The sequence below is a fragment of the Salvelinus fontinalis genome, chromosome 17 (assembly GCF_029448725.1).
Source record: "Salvelinus fontinalis isolate EN_2023a chromosome 17, ASM2944872v1, whole genome shotgun sequence".
NCBI lineage: Eukaryota > Metazoa > Chordata > Actinopteri > Salmoniformes > Salmonidae > Salvelinus > Salvelinus fontinalis.
This window is the reverse complement of record NC_074681.1, coordinates 17,130,044-17,156,130: the sequence shown is the minus strand read 5'-3', so window position 1 is coordinate 17,156,130 and position 26,087 is coordinate 17,130,044. Positions and strand designations below refer to the sequence as shown.

The 26,087-nt window shown below is 45.9% G+C and overlaps 1 protein-coding gene across 2 annotated transcripts; it reads left to right on the top strand.

Moving 5' to 3' along the window:
• Positions 1-188: 188 nt before the first annotated feature.
• Positions 189-25,509, top strand: LOC129813855 (chromodomain-helicase-DNA-binding protein 8-like). 2 transcript variants are annotated; one of them, XM_055866431.1, is made up of 39 exons: positions 189-301; positions 1,242-1,338; positions 1,589-2,661; positions 2,831-3,100; positions 3,226-3,336; positions 4,761-5,251; positions 5,347-5,461; positions 5,614-5,835; positions 5,922-5,990; positions 6,107-6,162; positions 6,317-6,434; positions 6,584-6,661; positions 6,809-6,946; positions 7,059-7,180; positions 7,255-7,498; positions 7,678-7,854; positions 8,045-8,287; positions 8,416-8,575; positions 8,843-9,053; positions 9,474-9,669; positions 9,787-9,957; positions 10,064-10,357; positions 10,455-10,675; positions 10,836-11,038; positions 11,388-11,544; positions 11,631-11,720; positions 11,841-11,944; positions 12,060-12,183; positions 12,300-12,375; positions 12,459-12,733; positions 14,330-14,559; positions 20,923-21,585; positions 21,689-21,801; positions 21,987-22,214; positions 22,432-22,527; positions 22,713-22,856; positions 23,003-23,110; positions 23,224-23,328; positions 24,444-25,509. In XM_055866431.1, the coding sequence occupies exons 3-39, from the start codon at positions 1,687-1,689 to the stop codon at positions 24,789-24,791; spliced, it is 7,746 nt and encodes a 2,581-aa protein (XP_055722406.1). In that variant the 5' UTR covers positions 189-301; positions 1,242-1,338; positions 1,589-1,686; the 3' UTR covers positions 24,792-25,509. The 2 variants fall into 2 exon arrangements, with proteins under 2 accessions (XP_055722406.1, XP_055722405.1); XM_055866430.1 differs by having other exon boundaries at positions 5,611-5,835.
• Positions 25,510-26,087: the final 578 nt, after the last annotated feature.

Below are 26,087 nucleotides of genomic sequence, written 5' to 3'. Positions count from 1 at the left end.
TCTGAGCCAAATTGTCCCAACTAGGCCGCATTTATTGTTTTCTCAACCTAACTATGTCTATTACTGTCTCCCGCCCAGTATTCCGTTCATTATATGATGGACAGCCCTATTCAGCCAATGGTATATTAGAATCCTGCCGGTTTGTGTAAATTCAGACCAATGATAGTCAAGCGGATGGGATTCGATGGGCACACGTTCAATGTTTTCGCTGGCAAGAACGTTAGTTCCTGCTCTTTGCTGGCCGTTTCCTGTAATCGTACAGTGTTGTGAGACGGAGAAAGCCATGTGTGTCGATGGAAAGGTACATTTAGCACCCCTAAATTATAACTGAGAGTCGGGGCAGTGGATAGTATGGTTATTAGGGGATATTTTTTCTGATGAACAGATGTAGTCCAACCCAAATAGCATTGCGGCCTTACCCGTGTCTGATCGTAGACAGACTGGTTATTGTGGCACGTTGCCTTTGGTTTGGTCCGGTTTGTTGATGAGATTGAAATAGTGGATGGTAACGTTATGCAGTAAATTATGGAGATGCTGCTACCTATTGACAGATCTATTACATAGTACCGTTTTTATATACCATTTGAAATAGATTTATCCCAAAACAGCCTCATCCAATTCAAATAGCAATTTAATGCTAACGTTATATCTGTACTGAAGCGGGTTTGCGGAGAGCAACACGGTCAGAAAGAAACCATGTTATCCTAGACGGATGTTTTTCGCCCACTTGCCATTTAAACTATTACTTTCCATACAAACACTGTTCTTAAAATAGTCTATGATCACAATGAAGGCATGTTTGATTGAAGGAAAAACAGAAACTACTAGTTAGTGTTTGTTGTTGTTATAGCTAACTAGCATCGATGGATCAACTTATGATTCCGGGAAACGGTAAACAATACGGGAATGACGATATAGATAGCTTTTCAGAACCCCTACTTGAAGCTGAATGCATCGATTGTTTTCGTATTATTGAAACAACGTGTTTATGTTATACTATTTTCACCAAAATCATGAAAATAGGTCAGCAACAGGGCCCCGATGCGCTAGTTAGCTTACTAACTACCGTACGAACTAGCTTACGTTACTAGCTAACTAGATACCACATGACAACTCAGACAATTTCATCCCACAAAGAGCAGCGAGTGTCATGGCACACTTTGCCTGCTACTTTCAGTAAGTATATTGGAATAGTGATTTTCCCTGGTTAAGCTAACCCATTCTCTCTTTCTCTTCTTTAGGAAAGAGACATCAGCGAATGATCTCTCAGATGGGGATCATTGCACACAGAGAGAAGTAGGCACTGAAAACAAGGAAGAGGAAAGGGGTGAGGAAGAGGTGGGAAAAATTGTGCGATTATCCTCTTCCCTGAACCTCTTTCTCTGGTATCTAGCTTAAACGTAGATTTTTTTCCCCCACCACCCCAATATTTGTCATTAGAGAATACACTGACAAAGCCCAAGTAAATTGCCTGCACAGGACTGAAACCTCAGAATCCATTTTAGTAAGCGATTGACGTTTTGATAGAAATGTGTTTTGGTTATCTAATCACAGAAGGATATTTATGATCTTTTTGTTTTTCCAATAGTTTTTTTTAGGACATACCAGTCAGATCTACGGTTTCCCTATCTTTCTGACTGAGAGCAAGGCTGTTTTGTTCTCTATATCTTCTGTGGACTGGGAAAAATGGCAGACCCCATCATGGACCTCTTTGATGACACGCCACTGTTTAACCTGGATGCCCTGCCAGACGATGCCTTCACAGACCCTGTGGAGGAGGCTCTGAAACTGGCTCTGGGGCAGGTGGACCCCCCCTCCGAACCAACCCCAGACCTCTCCTCCCCAGCGCTCAGCATACCAGTGGCAGCTCCAACCATCCCAGACCCAGTACGTGTGCAGCAGCTGGCCCCAGTCCCGGTTGCCCTCCCTCAGACTGTTTCAATAGCTACAACAGTACCTCAGACAACACTCTCTGTAGCCAGTAACACCAGTGGGGCTGCCACAGTCCTGCTGGGCTCGTCTCTGACTGTCAATAGCTCTACTGGCACCACGCAACACATCACCACACAACAATTCACCACACAGCAGCTTACACAGATCGCACAGCAGCTTACTCCTCAGCAGCTAGCTGCCATCACCCAGCAGGCCGGAGGCCAGGGAGGTGCCAAGATCGTCATCCTGAAAGGACCCGGGGGACAAGCACAGGTGCTGCAGGCTGTTGCTGGGACAGGCTCCCAAGCGGGGAAGGTCACCTTTGCCAGGGTACTGTCTGGAACCCAACTCAGGCCTGGCATGCAGATACTGTCTGGAGGAACGGTCCTGAACCAAGCGTCTCCTGGGCAGGGACAGGTAAAGGTGGGAACTGGGGTACAGAGGCTGGTTCAGTCGCCCAACGGACCCCTGAAGCAGGTACAGTTGATCTCCATTCCTCAGGGCCAGTCCCAAAGCCAGACTCAGACTGTCCAGGTGCAGATACCGCAAGCCCAGCTTGCCCAGGCTCAAGTGCAGCTGCAGACCCAAGGACAGGCAACACAAATCCAGCTACAGCCCCAGACACAGGTGCAGCTGCAGTCTGCCATGCAGACACAGGTCACCGCTGCTGCTACAGGCACCACTACAGTCCGACCACAAGGGGTCACCCTTACTACAGTACCACAACAGGTAAGATTGCTCTCCGAGCTCAACTTGGCCTAACCATCAGGATTGTCAAATACAATGTTTTCAGTAGTCAGTAACCTCCATTAACCAGGGCTCTTCACCTCAGGTCTCAAGATTGTACATTTCTAACTAAATTAGCATCTTCTAATTGATAATTTCTCTCTCCTCTCAGGGTGAAGCCAAGAGGATCACCCTGGTGCTGCAGCAGCCTCAGGGGGGTGCCGTCCAGGGGGGTGCTGTGACAGTTGGTGGGTCGGGTCAGCTGCAGCAGGGCCAGCAGCAGAGGCTGGTGTTGGGTAATCTCCCAGGGAAGCTGGTCCTCCAGGGGGGTCAGCTAGCTGCTCTCACCCAGGCAAGGGCAGGGCAGATGGGGGCACAGCCTAAAGTGCTCACCATCCAGCTGCAAGTGCAGCAGCAACCCAACCAACAGGGGGGACCCAAGGTAAGGAGGAGGAGGAGTGGCTTGAATTAGTCGTTAGGAAATTCTCCACTCTGTTAACTAATCAGAAATACTGACCTGTTCTATGAAGACTTTGATCTGTAACTAGAACGGTCTCTGTCCTGCAGTTTCAGCTGGTGTCCGGAGGGCAAGGAAGTAGCCCACAGGTTGTTCAGATCTCCCAGGGCCAAGGTGGACAGAGACTAGCCGTGCCGCTCAAACTGCTGCTGCAACCACAGGTACACACAAACATATACACATGCATATATATACATACATACATACCAGTCAAAAGTTTGGACACACCTGCTCATTCCAAGGTTTTTCTTAATTTTTTACTATTTTCTACCATTTTCATTGTAGAATAGTATTGAAGACATCAAAACTATGAAATAACACATGGAATCATGTAGTAACCAAAAAAGTGTTAAACAAATCTAAATATATTTGAGTTTCTTCAAAGTAGCCACCCTTTGCCTTGACAGATTTGCTTACTCTTGGCATTCTCTCAACCAGCTTCACTTGGAATGCTTTTCCAACAGTCTTGAAGGAGTTCCAACATATACTGAGCAGTTGTTGGTTGCTTTTCCTTCACTCTGTGGTCCAACTCATCCCAAACCATCTCAATTGGGTTGAGGTTGGGTGATTGTGGAGGCCAGGTCATCTGATGCCACACACCATCACTCTCCTTCTTGGTCAAATAGCCTTTACACAGCCTGGAGGTGTGTGTTGGGTCATTGTCCTGTTGAAAAGCAAATGATAGTCCCTCTAAGCGCAAACCAGATGGGATGGAGTATCGCTGCAGAATGCTGTGGTAGCCATGCTGGTTAAGTGTGGCTTGAATTCTAAATAAATCACAGACAGTGTCACCAGCAAAGCACCATCACACCACCTGCTTCTCGGTGAGAACTACACATGCAGAGATCATCCGTTCACCTACTCTGCGTTTCACAAAGACACAGCGGTTGGAAGCAAAAAATCTCAAATTTGGACTCATCAGACCAAAGGGCAGATTTCCACCTGTTTAATGTCCATTGCTTGTGTTTCTTGGCCCAAGCATGTCTCTTCTTATTGGTGTCCTTTAGTAGTGGTTTCTTCAGCAATTCGACCATGAAGGCCTGATTCACACAGTCTCCTCTGAACAGTTGATGTTGAGATGTCTGTTACTTGAACTCTGTGAAGCATTTATTTGGGCTTCAATTTCTGAGACTGGTAACTCTAATGAACGTATCCTCTTCAGCAGAGGTAACTCTGGGTCTTCCTTTCCTGTTGCAGTCCTCGTGAGAGCCAGTTTCATCATAGAGTGCCAAGCATGTGCAAAGCTGTCATCAAGGCAAAGGGTGGCTACTTTGAAGAATCTCAAATATAAAATATATTTTGATTTGTTTAACACTTTTTTAGTTACTACATGATTCCATGTGTTATTTCATGGTTTTGATGTATTCAATGTTATTCTACAATGTAGAAAATGGTACAAATAAAGAAAAATCCTTGAGTGAGTAGGTGTATCCAAATTTGACTGGTACTGTGTATACACACACGTTTACATGATAGATGTATCGAGTTGCAAATCTCACTTGTCAAACCTTACACGTGTAGGTTATTTTGCCTCTTAACAACTTAACCCGTGTGTGTATCTATCTATCTATATATATCTCCACAGACAAATGCCACCTCGACGGCAGGCAGAGCTGTCTCCGTAGTGAAGGTCATCAACACCTCAGCTGCCGGCTCCGCCCCTTCCACCACCACTATGTCGTCACCAGGGATACGGCTAGCCAAGGCCCAGGAGCCTGTACGTCGTTTGGAGACCCTGTGCAAACAGGAGAAGGCCAACCGTATTGTGGCTGAGGCCATTGCCAGGGCCAAGGCCCGGGGAGAGAGGAACATTCCACGAGTCCTCAACCAGGATGAACTGCCTGCCGGACAAAAGGCTGCTGACCAAGGGGCCGCTGCAACAACCACTGGCACACCTGGAGCCAAGAAGAAGGGAGGAGGGAGTAAGAAGAAGAGCCCAGTGGCGGCAGCAGGGAAGGGCGGGGCTGGTGCAGAAAAGAAAGGCAAAGCCAAGGCAGCAGGTGGGGCTGCTGGTGGGACACTTGGAGGGGCGGCTGGAACCGGCTGCAGCAAGAGCAAAAGCAAGGCAAAGATCAAGTAAGTTGCGATGTTCTCATTGTCTTTTTTGGGGGGTGTTGTATGTATTTCTCCAACTAATTCTCGTTCTCATCCTCCCCTGTCTCTCGCTCCAGTACAATCACTCTAGTGGGGGGTAAGAAGAGGAAGAGGAATGCCTCCTCAGACCACTCTGATGGGGAGTTGAGCCCCGCCTCTCCCTCTAAGGCCCTGGATGAGGACATGCTTGCGGTGAGTCACATCCCTCCTACTGACATACACTTATACACAACACTCCCCCCCCCTCCCCCATATAATACGTACAGTACTGCACTGGATGTTTGTCAAGACTTCCTGACCGATGTCTGACTTTTGTTCATGTCATCTCCCTCTTCCACCAGAAGAGGCGTTCTAACCGTCAGGTGAAGAGGAAGAAATACACTGAGGATCTGGACATCAAAATCACTGACGACGAGGACGAACCGGAGGAGGACGTGGACGTAACCACCACGACGGCGGCGGTGGCGTCCATTACCGGAGGAGGAACGGGGCAGCTGATGGGAGAGCAGCTCAAACAGGAGCTGCAGTTGGACGGGGACAGCCTTTCCAGCATGCAGTTCTTTGTGGTGAGTGGGATATTTTGATCAGGTTTGAGCTGTTCTGTTGATCACCTGCACATGACAGCTGTATAACACATGTATATGTATCACAGGAAAACCCCAACGAGGAAGATGCAGCAATTGTTGACAAAGTTTTGTCCGTGAGGTTAACTAAAAAGGAGGTGAGTGTGCTTACTGTGCTTTTTTTCTGTTAATTGTTAGTATTTGGGGATTTTGCTAATTTAAGAAGTTACAAATCATTATGTATCATGTTTGTTCCTCTCTTCATATTTTAAAGGTGTCTCCAGGACATTACATCAATGCTGAGGAATTTTTTGTCAAATATAAGAACTAGTAAGTCTCACTCTTTCCTGAGGGTGTCTATTGACTAAAATGTCGGTGTGAGATTCATGAAATTGTTTGTGGAGCATCCAAGATCAACAGTGCATGGGGAGTGTCTTCCTTTATATCCATGGCTGACCCCTGATCCCCCCGTTCTCTCTCTCAGCTCCTACATGCACTGTGAGTGGGCCACTCTGGAGCAGCTGGAGAGAGACAAGAGGATCCATCAGAAGCTCAAGAGATTCAAGGCCAAACATGCACAGATGAGACTCCTCTTACAGGAGGTAAAGGAATAATATGGCGTCTTTCACAGAAACATTTTGGTAACCCTCCGGTTGTGAAGTAGATGGGTATGTGTATAGAGGTGTAACTTTAGGGATCATAGTCGCTGTGTTTTTTGTGCGTCTTATCCTCTCTGTGTTCCTGTCCTTAGGAAGAGGAGCCCTTCAACCCAGATTATGTGGAGGTGGACCGGATCCTGGATGAGTCCAACAGTGTGGACAATGGAGAGGTGAGAGAAGTCAATGACTGAATCTGATCTCTAAAGGACAAGTCTTAATCTGTTCTTGTAAACCATGAATTAAAACCATGAATTGATCTCATTGTGAAAATTCTGAGTTAGGATTATTTGTCTCTAAGTGTGTATTGTATCTCCCAGCCGGTGGTGTATTACCTGGTGAAGTGGTGCTCTCTGCCCTATGAAGATGCTACCTGGGAGCTAAGAGAGGATGTGGACGAGGGCAAGGTGGAGGAGTTCAGGAAGATCCAAGACCGCCAACCTCAACTCAAGAGAACGGTGCGTGTGGGTATTCACTGGTTGTGTGTTCACCACATTCCATGTGAGTGTTGCCACTGCTTTAGTCCAATATGTCATCATTCCACAGTCTAAACCATTCACTCCTCATTAGCCCCGGCCCCAAGCCGCTGCATGGAAGAAGCTGGAGGAATTCAGAGAGTACAAGAGTGGGAACGTACTCCGAGAATACCAGCTAGAAGGAGTCAACTGGCTGCTCTTCAACTGGTACAACAGGTACTAATGTTTCTTTTATTGAAATCATTTCATATCCCGTTCTATCCATATTAACACATCCTCTCGCCCTACAGGCAGAACTGTATCCTGGCAGATGAGATGGGTCTAGGGAAGACCATCCAGTCCATCTCTCTGCTGTCCGAGGTGTTTGGTGCCGGGGTCCAGGGCCCCTTCCTGGTCATCGCTCCTCTCTCTACCATCACCAACTGGGAGAGGGAGTTTGCCACCTGGACTGACATGAACGCCATCGTCTACCACGGCAGCCTGGCCAGCAGGCAGATGATCCAGCAGTACGAGATGTACTGCAAGGATGACAAGGTGTGTGTGTCGCATTCTGTTTGTGTAACCTTAGAACAGAAGAATGGATTACAGTGGTTGCAGTGCTAGTGTTGTTGTGCAGTAGGAACTGTCGGAAGACAATGATTCTCTCGTGTACCAAGAATCAAATTATCTGAACATCGACATCTAGTTCCTCTAACTAGAGTGTTGGATTACAGGATCATCTGATCCCAGGGGCGTATAAGTTTGATGCCCTGATCACCACGTTTGAGATGATTCTGTCCGACTGCCCTGAGCTAAGGGAGATCTCCTGGCGCTGTGTGATCATTGACGAGGCTCACCGCCTCAAGAACCGCAACTGCAAGCTGCTGGACAGCCTCAAGATGCTGGACTTGGTGAGTAATCAGGGGATAGATAGTCTAAGGGACAGGGTGACAAATGTATTACTTGTGATGTGACAACGTTTTGGTCTTATGTTTACAAAGAGGCATAATAACACCCTCTCTACCTCTTTTTCTCTCTGTTCATCTCCTTGTCTTCCTCCTCCACTCTCTATTCCACTCCTCTGTCCTCCCTGGTTCTTAGGAGCATAAGGTGCTTCTAACTGGTACCCCCCTCCAGAACACAGTGGAGGAACTCTTCAGTCTGCTGCACTTCCTGGAGCCAGCTCAGTTTTCATCAGAGTCTGAATTCCTTCGTGACTTTGGAGACCTCAAAACAGAGGAGCAGGTCCAGAAGCTCCAGGCCATTCTGAAGCCTATGATGCTGCGCAGACTCAAAGAGGACGTAGAGAAGAACTTGGCGCCAAAACAGGAGACCATCATTGAGGTAAGATTTGACACTCAAAATTAATAATATTGCACCATATAACCAAGGTGACCTTGTATATGAGTAGCAGAATTATGTTTTTCTTAATGGACCATAACCATCAAGCTAATACAACCTTATTTACACAGGTGGAGCTGACAGATGTGCAGAAGAAATACTACCGGGCCATCCTAGAGAGGAACTTCAGTTTCCTCAGCATGGGAGCCACCAGCAACAGCAACGTTCCCAATCTGCTCAACACCATGATGGAGCTACGCAAGTGCTGCAACCACCCCTACCTTATTACCGGTACCTTACACCACAACAACACTTCAATACCCTTCCTCCTCCAAAAACAATACCCTTCCTCCTCCAAAAACAATACCCTTCCTCCTCCAAAAACAATACCCCCAACAGCGTCTCCTCTTAATGCAGCTAGCCTGCAATCACTTGATGCTTACCACAGCATCTGTTGACCTAACATCACTCCAACTGTTCATCTGTATACGCCAATGTCTTCATACCTTTCCCAGGATGCAATGGGATAGTAGCCCCCCTTCTGTCTGTTCTGTCCAGGGGCAGAGGAGAAGATTGTGGCTGAGCTGAGGGATGTTTACGACCCCGTGGCCCCAGACTTTCACCTGCAGGCGCTGGTGAGATCCGCAGGCAAGCTGGTTCTGCTGGACAAACTGCTGCCTCGCCTGAAGGCCGGGGGACACAAGGTGCTCATCTTCTCCCAGATGGTGCGCTGCCTGGACATCCTGGAGGACTACCTCATCAACAAGAGGTATGGGGGTATAGATAGACTGCCTCATCAACAAGGGGTATGTGTACAGCCCAACACATCACTGGGGCCAAACTTCCTGCCATCCAGGACCTATATACTAGGTGTGTCAGAGGAAGGCCCAAAAAATTGTCTAAGACTCCAGTTACAGAAGTCAGACTGTTAAGTAAGCATTTCATGATAAGGTTGTATTCGGCGCATGTGACAAATAAAATTTGATTTATGACGGTCTAGATAGACTGCCTGCCTCATCAGCGGGTATGGGCATGTTGAAAAACAATAGATTTTGTTAGTAAGTTTTGTTTTACTACATTATCAGTCTGTGGTAGTAGACTAGGATGTGGGTGATTTAAAAGTAGACAGACTGGATGTGAAGAGTAATCTAGATGAGTAAGAAGTTGTCTTTATCAACGTTCTGCCCAGATACCTGTACGAGCGTATTGATGGCAGAGTGAGAGGGAACCTGCGTCAGGCAGCCATCGACCGCTTCAGCAAACCAGACTCGGACCGTTTTGTCTTCCTGTTGTGTACCCGGGCTGGAGGTCTGGGCATCAACCTGACTGCTGCTGACACCTGCGTCATCTTTGACTCCGACTGGAACCCTCAAAACGACCTGCAGGTAATGTCTGATCTCCTGCTTTTGTGTCTGGTTCCTTCCAATGTTTCGTCCTAGTACCCTTACCACACTGTACAAATGGCATCCTATTGATGTACTAATCCTGCCTTCTCCCAACAGGCTCAGGCGCGGTGTCACCGTATCGGCCAGTCGAAGGCGGTGAAGGTCTACCGTCTGATCACCAGGAACTCTTATGAGAGGGAGATGCTGGACAAGGCCAGCCTCAAACTAGGTCTGGACCGGGCTGTACTGCAGAGCATGAGCGGTAATAAGGAGAGCAACGTCAATGGAGTAAGGAGGTCCAAGCTGTTGTTTACTTAATATGGAGTTTTTTTTAGTCTGCTGTTTGTTTAGATACTAACTGGTTAATGTCCGTCCTGTTCCACCCGTTTCGTAGCAAATCCAGCAGTTCTCCAAGAAGGAGATTGAGGACCTCCTGAGGAAGGGTGCGTACGCTGCCATTATGGACGAGGAGGACGAGGGCTCCAAGTTCTGTGAGGAGGACATTGACCAGATCCTCCAGAGGAGAGCCACCACCATCACCATCGAGAGCGAGGGCAAGGGCTCCACCTTCTCCAAGGCCAGCTTCGTGGCTACCGAGAACAGGACCGACATTGCCCTGGATGACCCCGAGTTCTGGCAGAAGTGGGCCAAGAGGGCAGACATAGACTTTGATTCCATGAATAGGAAGGTAAAGCTGATGTCTCAGGCGTGTGTGTGTTTACTCTGTGCTTGTTTTTTGTGAGAAAAGCTCATTTTCCTTATGTTTTCTCACACCCTCCCTGTAGAACACCCTGGTGATTGACACGCCCAGGGTGAGGAAGCAGACCCGTCAGTTTGCCACCCTGAGGGGCGAGGGTGGGGAGATATCTGACCCCGATAGCGACGATGAGTACCCGCCCGCCAATTCCCGGCAGTCCCGGTCCGCTAGGCGCTCCGAGCGCCACACCGGAAACGGCTACGGCCGCACCGACTGCTTCCGTGTGGAGAAACATCTGCTTGTTTACGGGTAGGTGTATTTGGCTAGGGCCTGGAGTTGTTTTTATTTTCTAGACAGGTGTAGTTATAATACATATGATAGTAAAGTTGTTAACGGAGTTTCTAATAAAGTAAGCTCCACGCTATTGTGTTGAGCCTCCTTTCTCACTCTGCGACCTGTGTTTGTCCAGGTGGGGGCGGTGGAGGGACATCCTGTCTCATGCACGCTGTAAGCGGCGCCTCGGGGAGCGAGATGTGGAGACCATCTGCAGGGTCATCCTGGTCTTCTGCCTGCTGCATTACCGTGGAGACGAGAACATTAAGAGCTTCATCTGGGAGCTCATCACCCCGCCGGAGAACGGCCGGGAACCCCACACACTCCTCAACCACTCTGGTACCGACTGAACCCCACACACTCCTCAACCACTCTGGTACCGACTGAACCCCACACACTCCTCAACCACTCTGGTACCGACTGAACCCCACACACTCCTCAACCACTCTGGTACCGACTGAACCCCACACACTCCTCAACCACTCTGGTACCGACTGCACCCCACACACTCCTCAACCACTCTGGTACCGACTGAACCCCACACACTCCTCAACCACTCTGGTACCGACTGAACCCATTGTCTAAATATTTCTTGCCGTTTTGGATAACTTTGTTAATGTATTTTCTCTCACTTTAGCGTTGCCTTCCAGGGTCCTGCGTATATGTTTCAATGTGTTTCTCTGTCAAGGTTTGTCCATCCCTGTTCCTCGGGGCAGGAAGGGGAAGAGGGTGAAGGCTCAGAGCTCCTTTGATGTTCAGAAGGTGGAGTGGATCCGCAAGTACAACCCCGACTCCCTGCTTCTGGACGACAGCTACCGCAAACATCTCAAGCACCAGTGCAACAAGTCAGTGTGTATTCACCCTCAACCTCTAGAGAGTCCTGAAGTGTTTGTACTCAGTGTCAGAGCATTAACCCTTTCCTCGTCGTCAGGGTGTTGCTGAGAGTACGTATGCTCTACTACCTGAGACAGGAAGTCATTGGAGAACATGCTGATTCTGTGCTGAGAGGAGCTGATGCCAGGTCTCAACCTATTAAAAATCCTTGTTATCTGCTATACACATGCGCACACACCTACGTCTACACACACACGCACACACTCACACAGGTGTATACTGAATCCATCTGTCTGTGTCCTCGTAGGGATATTGACATCTGGATGCCTGAGATGGAGCAGCTTGAGGTGCCATCAGGTTGGTGGGATACAGAGGCAGACCGCTCTCTCCTCGTCGGAGTTTTCAAACATGGTGAATGTGAAAAAGTATTTAGGAGTTTGTTTACTTGTCAAGAATATCTTGTTTGTCAGTAGGAACGTGGTGTTTAGTGAGTGTGTTTTGTAGTAACTCCAGTGTGTTGCTCCAGGGTATGAGATGTACACCACTATGCGTGCCGACGACTGTCTCTGTTTCCTGGAGAGAGCTGGTCGCCCTGACGACCAGGCCATTGATGCTGAGCAGCACTCTGCAGACGCAGAGCTGGGAGACGGGTGAGCTACACTGGCTAATCTTATTAGCACCTCACCAAACAACCCGCTAACTATATATTACAGAATTATTTATAGCTGGCCTCACCACCATTAACTTGAAAAAAAAATTCCCCCAGAGGAGACGATGACAAGTATTCTGAAGACCCGGAGTTCAAGCCTGCGTTAAGGCACACCAAAGACCTATACGAGGAGGTGTGAATCAGTGCTTATTATTCTCATTGATTGATTTTTGTTGCAGAATATTGTGGACATTAATGATAATCCCTCTCCCCCAGGCCGACTCCTTGAACATGGATGATGATATCTGTGTCGAGGACAAGGCAGGGCCTGTTAAAACCAAGGGGCCGCCCTCTGGCCAGTCCGGAGCCTGTGAGTGGCCGACCAGCTCATCACTTACCGCGCGGCTCCGGCGTCTGATCACGGCATACCAGCGCAGCTACAGGAGAGAGCAGCTGAAGGTGGAGGCAGCAGAGAAGGGCGACCGCAGGCGCAGGAGGTGTGAGCAGGCCAGTAAACTGAAGGAGATTGCACGCCAGGAACGCCAACAGAGGTACCAACTATTACCCTCAACTATTAACTCTGCAAGCATATGTGTCCTGAAACTGAGGTACAGTTGTTGATATGTTTGTTTAATGTGTCTGTATGGTGTAAGGGACAGTTCGAAATTTACTGGGTTGGGGGTCCAGAATAGCGGAAGGTTTCATAGCCGAATGTTACCTGCTTGCATGCTCCTCCCCTATCAATACTTCCTTTATGTACTACAGTTCTCAGCATGCTTACTATACAGTCAACTCTATTCTGCCCTCTATCCAATGTGACAATAGTGGTAGGTGGATTGTTTGTCCAAATCTGCAATCTGAAGTAAACATTTCTATCGATAAGATGGCTATAGCTTATTTGCTCTATAAAATCAGCAATGTGTGCTTATAGTCATTTTCAATGATTTTCCCCAAAAACCTTCCCATTTAAATGTTGACTGCAAAGTAGCAGTAGCATATCATGAGGATTTATATCAATCGGGTGCACATTTGTTTTGCATACTCTGTCATGTGCAGTACAGAAACACTGATAGACTAACACAAATGTACTGTGACTACAACTTGGCTGGGACATGCTTTCAACGGTGCTATCAACCGTCACAATCCTCGCTATATGAGCCATGATACAGTTCCTACGAAGTGGGTTAACTATATTGGCACGATGCAGGGTGTTTGGCTTTTACGCCAGTGACCTGGGTTCACTTCCTTGTCCTGCCGTTTACTACTTTTTTATTTAAAACATTTTTTTCCTTTATGTAACTAGGCAGGTCAGTTAAGATAATTCTTATTTTCAATGACGGCCTAGGAACAGTGGGTTTAACTGCCATGTTCAGGGGCAGAACGACAGATTTGTACCTTGTCAGCTCGGAGATTCGAACTTGCAACCTTTCGATTACTAGTCCAACGCTCTAACCACTAGGCTACCCTGCCGAGGTTGGCAGGTCTTCTACAAAGGGTGTTTAGTATTATGATAAGTATTATCACGTGCGTTTTGCCTCCTTTCCGATCCAAGCAGATATTGATCGACCCTAACGCTTCAGTATAACCCAAATATTTCATTTAACTTTTAAAATGTAGTATATTTTTGTATGTGGTATAAACACAACCAGTCACAATGTTATAATCTGATTAGGCTACTTCAAAAGTCTCTTGTAGGCTAAGTGCGCACATTCATCCACTCTAATATAATTCCAACATGCAAACTGCGCAACGGCCATTCGATGAATGGAAAGAGACATCGAAGAGTGTCAAGCCGATACTGAGTGGGAGGGATGTATTTTCTGTTTGTCGAGATTGACATACTCCATTTGATTGAGGTGTTGAAAATGCAAACAGTCTATAATCGGTATGCAGTGATGTCACTTATTGGTTGTGTGGGGTGCATTGGCACAACCTGTTGGTGGAAAATGTGTGGCATATATTTAATATAATTATAAATATAGTGTCAATGTTAAGTCAAGGAGGGTGAGATTATTTATTTCTTTACAGTACAAAGGGAGGGTCATGTGAATTTCGAACTATCCCTAACCGTACATTCTGGTATAAGATTGGGAGTGAGTTTTTTGTGTTTTACTACTTTAACCATCAGTCTTTTGTCTCCTTGCTAGGTGGACCCGTAGAGAGGAGTGTGACTTCTACCGTGTGGTGTCCACGTTCGGTGTGGAGCGGATAAAGAAAGAGGCAGATGCCCCAGAGGGGGAAGAGGCTGAGCTGGAATGGGCTCGCTTCCGGACATTTGCCCGTCTAGAAAAGAAGACTGACGAGAGTCTGAGCCGTTACTTCCGCTGCTTCATGGCTATGTGCCGGAGGGTGTGCAACCTGCGGCCCGCCCGCGGAGGTCAGAACTACATCAAATGTTATTACAGTCAAGGTGTTGATAAAGTGTGTAGTCACATAAAGGTAGACTCAGCAAAATGACGTTGCCACGAGCCGCACCGCATATATTGAGATGTGCGAGATGCAAGACTTCGCTCTCACACAGTCAATAACAGTATCTGCGCATGTGCACGGGTTCACTTCATTCTGTACAGCATGCTAGCCACGGGACCCAAATAGCAGAGAAGTTGAGCCTTGCGCTTCAACGCTCTTAGTTATTGTGGAAATTCAGCCACTGTGCTGTTTACTTTCTGCGTCAATGTCATATCGTTGAGTCTACCTTTTAAATCAGTCAAATACACCGAACAAAAATATAAACGTAACATGTAAAGTGTTGGTTTCATGAGCTGAAATAGAAGATCCCAGAAATTTTCCAATACACACAAAAAGCTTCTTTCTCTGAAATGTTGTGCACAAATGTGTTTACATTCCTGTTAGTGAGCATTTTTCTTTTGCCAAGATAATCCATCCACCTGACAGGTGTGGCATGTCAAGAAGCTGATTAAACAGAGTGATCATTACACACCTTGTGCTGGGGACAATATAAGGCCACTCTAAAATGTGCAGATTTGTCAAACACAATGCCACAGATGTCTCAAGTTTTGAGGGAGCGTGCAATTGGCAGCCACCTGGACAACTGATGAAACTGGGTTTGCACAACCGAAGAATTTCTGCACAAACTGTCAAACTGTCTCAGGGAAGCTCATCTGCGTGCCAGGGTCTTAACCTGACTGCAGTTCGCTGTCGTAACCGAATTCAGTGGGCAAATGCTCACCTTCTATGGCCACTGTCACGCTGGAGAAGTGTGCTCTTCACAGATGAATCCCGGTTTCAACTGTCGCGGGCAGATGGCAGACAGCGTGTATGGCGTCGTGTGGGCAAATGGTATGCTGACGTCAACGTCGGGGTTATGGTATGGGCAGGCAGGCAGGCATAAGCTACTGACAACAAACACTTTTTATTGATGGCAATTTAATGCAGAGATACCGTGACGAGGTCCGGAGACACCTTGTCTTGTCATTCATCCGCCTCCACCTCATGTTTCAGCATGAAAATGCACGGCCCCATGTCGCAAGGGTCTGTACACAATTCCTGGAAGCTGAACATTTTCCAGTTCTTCCATGGCCTGAATACTCACCAGACATGTCACCCGTTGTTATTTTTTTAATGCTGCTCTTTAATTACTTGTTACGTTTATCTATTTTTCTTATCCATATATATTTTTTAACTGCACTGTCAGTTAGGGGCTTGTAAGTAAGCATTTCACTGTAAGGTTGTATTCGTTATTGTATTCGGCATGTGACTAATAACATTTTATTTGATTGAGCATGTTTGGAATGCTCTGGATTGACGTGTATGACAGCCTGTTCCAGTTTCCGCCAATATCCAGCAATTCCGCACGGCCATTGAAGAGGAGTGGGACTAGGGCTGTTAAGGTGACTGTAATAACGCCACGACGGCAGTCAAATTTCACGTGACTGTTTAGTTAGGGTAATTGGGCTTCTCCAAGCTATGATGCTGCTGATGGTCATTAGTAGCCTACCAAACTTGCTAACTGCCTGGTACTCCGCACTCTATTGTCTCTCTAATCACTCTGACATCAATGCAAATGTAATCAAAAATCTAATCAAAAACTTAATGAGAGCTAATGTTGCGTAACATTTTCTATAGGCTATGCAATTGCTTAAGAAAACAGTGATGTACTCTATTAAAAGGATCCCATCACCTTTTTAGAGGCTAGGTCTACTATATTTATTTTTCAACTTTTCTAATATTAAGCACATTGCTTCTCTTTACAATATGAGTATAGCCTACCTGGCTGGCATATAAATTTACCATGGGAAAAGCGTCCTCCATTCGCAATTTAAGTGCATAGATGACATTTTATATAAACGTTTTCCCCTGCCCCTGTTTCGAGACGGGTGCATGATAATGATCCATTCTAAATCAAAACAAATTTCACACTTATATGATTTAGTACATGTAAAGACCAGATTAAATCAAGAATAGTCTGATGGGTAATAACATTAGCCTATTACTTGTGAATGATGACCAGCTTGTGTGCAGTAAGGCAAGAAACAGCGCATGCCATTTTTAAAAACTTTTTCAAATTGTAGTCGCAAACCTCATGTAGCCTAGCCCAAATGCCTATGTGTTTTTAAGGTTTGTTTTATAACTGAAGTGTCCAAATAACTTCTTAAAATTTAAGCACACTTAAACCGCTTTAAAATGAGTGTAGACCTTAACTGTCATACATACGCAGCGTGTGAGTTTCAACTTTGGGGGAGAATTTTCACCATAAAAAGGCACCTTTTTTATAATAAAAGCATTACATGCATAATCGCATTTCCAGTCACTTTTGAGAATAGTGTTTTTCAACTAATTGATTGCATTTTGGAATTTTCGCGCTTATAGCCTACTGCCGTGTGCGCATTGCTGAGCTTATGTGAAGAAATAGCCTAATAGTTTATCAAAAATGTTCAACTAAACGTTCTGATCTGTTGCGTCAGCCTAATAGAGTATAAAAGTTTTTTTGATGCTAATGGTTGTATTAATTTGGGATCTATCGCATTCCATAACTGTCTGACTGTTTGGAATATATATTTCTCGCACAGGATAGAGTAGGTCAACTATTGTACTATTTATTTATTTATTTTATTTGACCATTTATTTAACCAGGTAGGCCAGTTGAGAACAAGTTCTCATTTACAACTGCGACCTGGACAAGATAAAACAAAGCATTGTGACAAAACAACAACACAGTTACACAAACAAACGTACAGTCAATAACACAATAGAGAAATCTATGTACAGGCCAAAAGTTGAGAATGACACCAATATTAATTTCCACAAAGTTTGCTGCTTCAGTGTCCTTTAGATATTTTTGTCAGATGTTACTATGGAATACTGAAGAATGATTACAAGCATTTCATAAGTGTCAAAGGCTTTTATTGACAATTACATGAAGTTGATGCAAAGAGTCAATATTTGCAGTGTTGACCCTTCTTTTTCAAGACCTCTGCAATCTGCCCTGGCATGCTGTCAATTACACATCCTGACAGATGGCAGCCCATTCTTGCATAATCAATGCTTGGAGTTTGTCAGAATTTGTGGGTTTTGTTTGTCCACCCGCCTCTTGAGGATTGACCACAAATTCTCAATGGGATTGAGGTCTGGGGAGTTTCCTGGCCATGGACCCACAGGACTGATAGTAGCGCTCACCTTGTCTTCTCCGGACAAGCTTTTTTCCGGATGCCCCAAACATTCGGAAAGGGGATTTATCAGAGAAAATGACTTTACCCCAGTCCTCAGCAGTCCAATCCCTGTACCTTTTGCAGAATATCAGTCTGTCCCTGATGTTTTTCCTGGAGAGAAGTGGCTTCTTTGCTGCCCTTCTTGACACCAGGCCATCCTCCAAAATTCTTCACCTCACTGTGCGTGCAGATGCACTCACACCTGCCTGCTGCCATTCCTGAGCAAGCTCTGTGCTGGTGGTGCCCCGATCCTGCAGCTGAATCAACTTTAGGAGATGGTCCTGGCGCTTGCTGGACTTTCTTGGGCGCCCTGAAGCCGCCTTCACAACATTTGAACCGCTCTCCTTGAAGTTCTTGATGATCCGATAAATGGTTGATTTAGGTGCAATCTTACTGGCAGCAATATCCTTGCCTGTGAAGCCCTTTTTGTGAAAAGCAATGATGTGTTTCCTTGCAGGTAACCATGGTTGACAGAGGAAGAACAATGATTCCAAGCACCACCCTCCTTTTGAAGCTTCCAGTCTGTTATTCAAACTCAATCAACATGACAGAGTGATCTCCAGCCTTGTCCTCGTCAACACTCACACCTGTGCTAACGAGAGAATCACTGACATGATGTCAGCTGATCCTTTTGTGGCAAGGCAGAAATGCAGTGGAAATGTTTTTGGGGGATTCAGTTCATTTGCATGACAAAGAGGGACTTTGCAATTAGTAGCAATTCATCTGATCACTCTTCATAACATTCTGGAGTAAATGCAAATTCCCATCATACAAACTGAGGCAGCAGACTTTGACACAAATATAAAATTTAATTCTCAAAACTTTTGGCCATGACTGTACAGTGTGTGTGCAAATGTAGAAGAGTAGGGAGGTAAGGCAATAAATAGGCCATGGAGGCAAAATAATTACAATTTAGCATTAACACTGGCATGACAGATGTGCAGATGATAATGATGTGCAAGTAGAGAATAGAGATACTGGGGTGCAAAAGAGCAAGAGGATAAGTAACAAAATGGGGATGAGGTAGTTGGGTGTGCTATTTACAGATTGGCTGTGTACAGGTACAGTGATCGGTAAGCTGCTCTGACAGCTGATGCTTAAAGTTAGAGAAGGAGATCGAAGCCTCCAGCTTCGGCGATTTTTGCAATTCGTTCCAGTCAATGGCAGCAGAGAACTGGAAGGAAAGGCTGCCAAAGGAAATGTTGGCTTTGACCAGTGAAAAATACCTACTGGCGCGTGTGCAACTGGTGGGTGTTGCTATGGTGACCAGTGATCTGAGATAAGGCGTGGCTCATAGACTTAGATGACCTGGAGCCAGTGGGTTTGGCGACGAATATGTAGTGAGGGCCAGCCAACGAGAGCATACAGGTCGCAGTGGTGGGTAGTATATGGGGCTTTGGTGACAAAACGGATGGCACTGTGATAGACTACATCCAATTTGCTGAGTAGAGTGTTGGAGGTTATTTTGTAAATGACATCGCCGAAGTCGAGGATCGGTAGGCTAGTCAGTTTTACGAGGGTATGTTGGCATCGAAATAGGAAGCCGATTTCTAGATTTAATTTTGGATTGGGGATGCTTAATGTGAGTCTGGAAGGAGAGTTTACAATCTACCAGACACCTAGGTATTTGTAGTTGTCCACATATTCTAAGTCAGAACCGTCCAGAGTAGTGACGCTAGATGGGCAGGAGGGTGCAGGCAGCAATCGGTTGAAGAGCATGCATTTAGTGTTTATTGCATTTAAAAGCAGTTGGAGGCCTCGGAAGGAGTGTTGTATGGCATTGAAGCTCGTGTGGAGCTTTTTAGCACAGTGTTCAAAGAAAGGCTGGATGTATACAGAAAGGTGTTGTCTGCGTAGAGGTGGATCAGAGAATCACCAGCAGCAAGAGCGACATCATTGGTATGATTGGTATAGGCATGGATTTTTTTTAAGGGGCATTACATCCACACAAAGGTTGATGCCACCGGGAAATTCAAGGCATTATCAATTGCTTGTCAAATTGTGAATTAAAGACTGAAGTGTGCTGAGGAAAAACCAAAGCAGAGCTCATGCCTTTTCATACGACTTTTTTCAAATCATCGTTAGTTGCTTCATGCAGCCTTCGAATGTAATAGAAATCTAAACATATAGCCCAACGTTTGTATCACAACTAAAGTTGCATAAATAACTCTAAATTAAGCTAATAGGAGGACCTGTTTCTTTGTTAATCGTTCAACGCGGAATAGCTGCATATGCGCACTCCTTCAAATCGTTTAGAGAAAATATCATTTTATTATGCTATGTTCAATTGTATTCTTCATATTATAAAATAATGCCACGGAATTCTATGCAAATCTTGTCTGCTAAATGAACGAGTGTAGTCTACAGCCATATGGCATAGCCAGATCGGAGCATAACATTAGAACAACTGAGTATTCTGTTCTTCTGAAATAGACTACATTTTTTTCATATCATGTTTCTTTAGACCTGTCTAAAATAATGGATTTATTGTGAAGGCCTAGACTATATTACATGGATCTATACTCGATCTATCTATATTCGACTTTTTAAAATGTAGATGTTCCAAAGGTCTGCATCAGTGGTTTGTAGGCTAAGTGTGGAAGCCAGGAGATGCTAAATGTGTTTGTTAATTAACGGTCAATTACCGTGAAACCGGCAGTTATTTGCTTGACAATTACCGGCTGACAAAATGTCATGACCGCCACATCCCTAAGTGGGACAACATTCCACAGCCTGATCAACTCTGTGTGAAGGAGATGTTGCGCTGCATGAAGCAAATGGTGGTCATACTAGATACTGACTGGTTTTCTGATCCATGCACTTCTTTTTCTTTTTTTTTCTGTGACCCAACAGATGCATATCTGTATTCCTAGTCATGTGAAATCCATAGATTAGGGCCTAATGAATTGATTTCAATTCACTAATTTCCTTGTATGAACTTTCCTTGTATGAAATTTTTGCATGTTGAGTTTTTATATATTTTTGTTCAGTGTATATTAATAAAGCATGGTGTTTAATATTTTGGTAGATCTGAAGAGAGACAGGTCCCTAACCCCTCTCTCCGTCCCCAGACCCTTCAGAGCTGGGCCAGTCTCTGGCCCCAATCACTGAGGAGCGGGCCTCTCGCACCCTGTACCGCATCAGCCTGCTGCGCCGTCTCCGTGAGCACGTCCTGCCTCACCCTTCCCTGGAGGAGCTCCTCCTGCTGGCCCCGCCCAGCTCCGAGCTGCCTGCCTGGTGGAGCACTCCAGCCCATGACCGGGAGCTCATGCTGGGTTCCACCCTCCACGGCGTCAGCCGCACTGAGCTCTCGGTCTTCCTCGACCCGCAGTTCTCATTCAGCCAGGCCCGCCACGACTACCTCGAGAACCAGCATAACCAGCCCGCCCCCGCCACTCCCCTCCTCCAACCACAGGCAGAGGAGGGCTCAGTCGTCAAAGACGAGGAGGGTCTGGACAAGGAGTCCCGCATCCTTGGAGGCTCTGAGGCTCTCGGCCACTCAGATACCCAGATCACACCCCTCTCCCGTCCCGATGGGAAGGGCCGAGCCCGGCCTGGCATGATATGGAAGAAGAGCAGGGGGAGAGAGCCGAGAAGTGGAGGAAGTAAAGGAGAAAGAAGTGTAGGAGGGGTTTCCGATTCCGATTCGGACTCTGATTCTGGCTCGTCTACCTCCTCCCAGCGATCAGGCAGCTCTGACGACAGTGGTGACAGTGACACAGAGAGGGAAAGAGGTGAGTGGGGACTGAGTGATATCGAAGTGTGAGGATTGAGATAAGACAACACATTGATGGGGTTGAACAAACATTGATGTTTTTTTTTTTATTCTGTTTTCAGCTGCTTTGAAGATGGAGGAAGATGGTGAGAACAGCTTGCTCTCAATGACTCCATCTCAAGATGGCGCGCCACCAGAGTCCATTACCGACCCCTTCAGGGTTGATTGGCCCAAGGTATGTAGGTGGGGGACATTTACAGTCTGCAACTATAGAGTATGGATGGATCCAGATATGTGGATGATGTTCTGGTTGCTTGCACATTAGTACTTCAAATACAGTATTAACAGGAAGTTGAATATGAACTGTACAGTAGAAGGGATTGTTGTGTTGGTGGAGTGATTGGCTGGTTTCTCCCTCAGGACCGTGTGTTGATAAACCGGCTGGACAGCCTCTGTACCCTGGTGCTGTCTGGGCAGTGGCCAACAGGGCGGCGCTATGCCTCTGACGCCCAGCTCAACCCAGGCTCTGACGACCTAGGGGCAGGTGATGAGCTCAGCTTTGCACGGCTCATGCGGAAAGGCAACAATACGCCCGGTGGAGAAGGAGGAGACGGACAGGAATCTGAGTTCACCGTCAAACTCCTGAAGGTGAGATGAGAGGAACACAGAAAAGTTTAATCAATTCTGGTGCTGGGGACCCACAGAGTAGTCAGTATTTTGTTCTAGCCTAGTAATAACACCTGATTCAACTTTTTAAGCCATTGAAGTACATTGGGATAAAGCTTCTTTAACTGAGGTACAGATGGAATGACTAAATTGTCTGTCTTTCTCCATCCCCCCTTTTTTTACTGTCCTACTCTCTTAGGAGGAGGGGCTGAAGCTGACCTTCTCTAAGCATACCTTGATGTCCAATGGGTCAGGGGGAGAGGGGAGCGGACGCAGGAAGCGTAGGGACCAAGAAGTACACATATATACAATACTAGTGCACATTCTCATAGTCAGAGTTTAAGACTGCTCATAATACACAGATGTGCAGACAAAGAAACAAACTCGCAAAAACTGACTAAACAAACTCTGAAATCTACGTACTCAAACATTCATGTACTGTTTGCATTTATCATGCCTCATTCATAATCTTCCACCTAGTTGTCAGATCCAGACGGAGCGGTCCCGGTGGTCGATGCCATGACGGGCACAGTGCTGAGTGGGGAGCGAGCCCCTCGCCGCAGAGACCTGCCCAACTGGCTGAAAGAGAACCCAGACTATGAGGTGGAGGGAGACATGTTGGAGGTAGATTTACCTGGAAGATTATGTCCATGTCTCTTTGCGCCTATGTCTCAATTGAGGCTCTGGCCAGAAGTACAGCACTTTGTGAGAAATACAGTATCATTTGAGATTTTCAGTGACTGTCTCCTGTGTGTCTTCCTGTGTCTCAGCTCCTTGTGAACCGGAAGAAGAGGAGGAGGAAGAAGAGGACTGAGAAGACCGCAGCACTGTCGGGCAGTGAGACGGTTAAGGTCATTGATATGAGGACAGGAAAGAAGGTGAGAAATGGCAAAGGATGAATTACATGGGTGCATTGGGATCCTCGGTCAAATATTTATTCATTTGTGGATGTTGATTGCTTAAGGGTAGATTTTCTTTCCTTTTTATTCAGGTTGGGGCTGCGTATGGACCTATGCTGCAGGATCTGAGGGAGTTTCTGGAGGAGAACCCTGACTGTGCAGTGGCACCAGAATGGGCTGAGATGGTCCAGAGCTCTGTGAGTACCCTTAACTTATTTACAGCACACGTTAGGCCTGGGCAATATGGCCAAAATCTCCTATCCTGATATAGGTCATTTCAAATCCTGATAACGATACATATCACGATATAGCACATTTTCTGTAAATTCAATTAATAAATAGTTTATATAAAATGACCACATGTAAAGGCCTATTTCTTATTACATTTTGAATTATACTCAACAAAGAAAAGGCCCCTACTCATATTTGATTATTTCTCCTTTTATTTAGAACCTTTGTGCAAATGTTCAATTAAGCATGTAACAAAATATTAATGTATAAAATCTAAAGGTAAATAGAAAACATTTCAACTATAGTTCAACTATATATATATTTATATTTTTGTGGGTTTGCCTGTTTTGCATGTTATTTTGGCATTAATACGTGTCTTATCAATTTGCATTTGGTACCTTGGGTCGAGTGTTACCACCAACTCACGAAACCCCCGTTTCTTGACCGTGTATATTGGGGCTATGTCTTTGTAACGGCAGCTGTTATCTTTGTGATTCTTTGCCATATGGTGTGCCGCAGGCAAAACCCTCTTGCAACGTTTGAGTTGGGGGTTTGTTTTGAGCACTCGACTACTTTTTGGAGTCTCATCCGTAGACTCTCTTTGTACTGTTTCACATGATTCTTGCGTAGGTGGTAAAAGATGTTAGTGGTTTGAGCCTGTTGTTGGGACCGGCCTGCCACATATTTTGCAGAGGACGGTTTTCTGGTCCGTGTCAGACTTCATACCCAAACCACGTCCATACAACCGAAGTAGCCCCTCTTTTAGGTACGAGCTCTGTGTCTCCGTGCTCTCTGTCACGTTCACTCTCCTCCAAGTTTGTGTTGCGAATTTCCTTCCACACATGAACAGTGTTGTCCAATTGACAAAAAAATATTGCCGTAAAGAGTGTGATTTGCGACGCAACGAAATAAACGATAGAGCATAATATTAAACGATAGAAAAACATCTATCGTCACACGATATATATCGTCATATCGCCCAGCCCTAGCACACGTCATTAAGTTCAGTGAATCAGTTCTGCTTCACATTGTAAAATATTTCCAAAAACTGATCCTGGTTCACTCCATTTTGTCCTTCCAGGGCTTTCTGCCAGACAGCCTCTTCCACCGGCTCCTCTCTGCACGCTCTGTCATCCCCAAGAGAGTCCGCCGCCGCCACCACCACCACCACCATGCTCCTCAGCCTGCCCCGCTGGAGGACCCAGTCCTGGGCGGAGGTGAAGAGACCCTGGTCTCAGATGGGGCCTACATGATGGAGGACGAAGACTTGGAGAATTCCCCTTTCCTGACTCAAGCTTTTGATGTTAAGATGGAAGGCGGCGACAGCTTGTCACAAGGGGGATACGAGAGTTCTGACAGGGAGGCCCTTTTGGACAACGTCATCATGGCTCAGAAGGACTCAGACTCTTCCTCCAGCTCAGAGGATTGACCAAGCCCATTTTGTCTGATATAGTCCCAGAAAAATCATGTTATTTTCCCTTTCATGTTATTGCTCACTGTTTATTTTTATCATGATATATATTGAATTTTGGATGAATTTGTTTTTTGTTCTTTTTACTCACTTGGTTTATGTAGATTTTTGGAAAGGACCAGGTTTGCACCCAACTCTTTCCATTCCCTTCATTCATGATATTCCCCCTTCCTCCATGACCATCCCCTTGGCACCCTATCTACCCACACAGTGAGTCCACGCCCAACTCTGTTTCTCAACCCACTGCTCTTCTTGTCCCTCAAACCCATTCCCAGTCTCAGCTTTAAGGAGAGCCCTGCTGTGAAGGCATTTGATCGAAGAATCTCCTAGCTAGTCCTCCAGTATAACTGGACGAGAGGACATGCGTACTGAGCAGACCAGAACTTTGCTTCCATGATGCCTGAGTCTGTCAGGCCATTTCTGCTCCCTGTTGAGTCAGTGAACTTGAAGGGGTCCAATTTGTGATGTACATTTTTCTGGTAGGGTAAAGGTGGGGGGGGGGGGGGGTACCGGTATATAAGTTACTGATCCAGTGCTAGGAAGATGGGTGTATTGTACAATGTAGAACTGGTCAGTTGTGTGCTATGGTGCAAAGATGACCACGATGAGTTAATATTCTTGTTTTATGACCTGAATGTATCTGATATGAATAACAATCTACAGTGAAAGCAGCCAAGTCCTCTTGTCCTTGTGTATTTGTGTGAAATAGCTGAACACATGCTGTCAAGAAAAAGTAGTTTGTCAGGCATTTTCCCTGTTAATTTATAATCCTGAGTTTTAAAAAGGATTAAATTAAGATGTTTTTTTATGTATATTTGGGGAAATCACACGTTCGTGAATGCCCCAGGTCGCTGGTTTTCAGGGTTATGACTAGAGTACGACTTTTTTGTAAGCAGGTAAGGAGAATTTACGCAGCAGGTTAAAATTTAAGGTGGCAGGTTGAGACTTCGGTTAAGGTTGGCTAAAATGCTTTGTTAACCTACTCCCTCTAGTCACAGGCGTATTTCAGGGGACACGAACAGTGTAAAATTACAATACCAGATATCCATCAAGTGGACATGTGCTCTGACATAAACAAGCATGGTGCTGGTCACAATCTATTTACGTTTATACGTGGTCACCGGAAAGCAGTCTAAAGCGAAGAGTTGAATCTGGCGTACCTTGTCTGGTGCCTATACTTCAGTGAATTTTCTCCTGCCTTGCAAGCGCCAATGAAACTTTTAGAGATGTCTTTAGTGTGAGCGCGCTGCCATG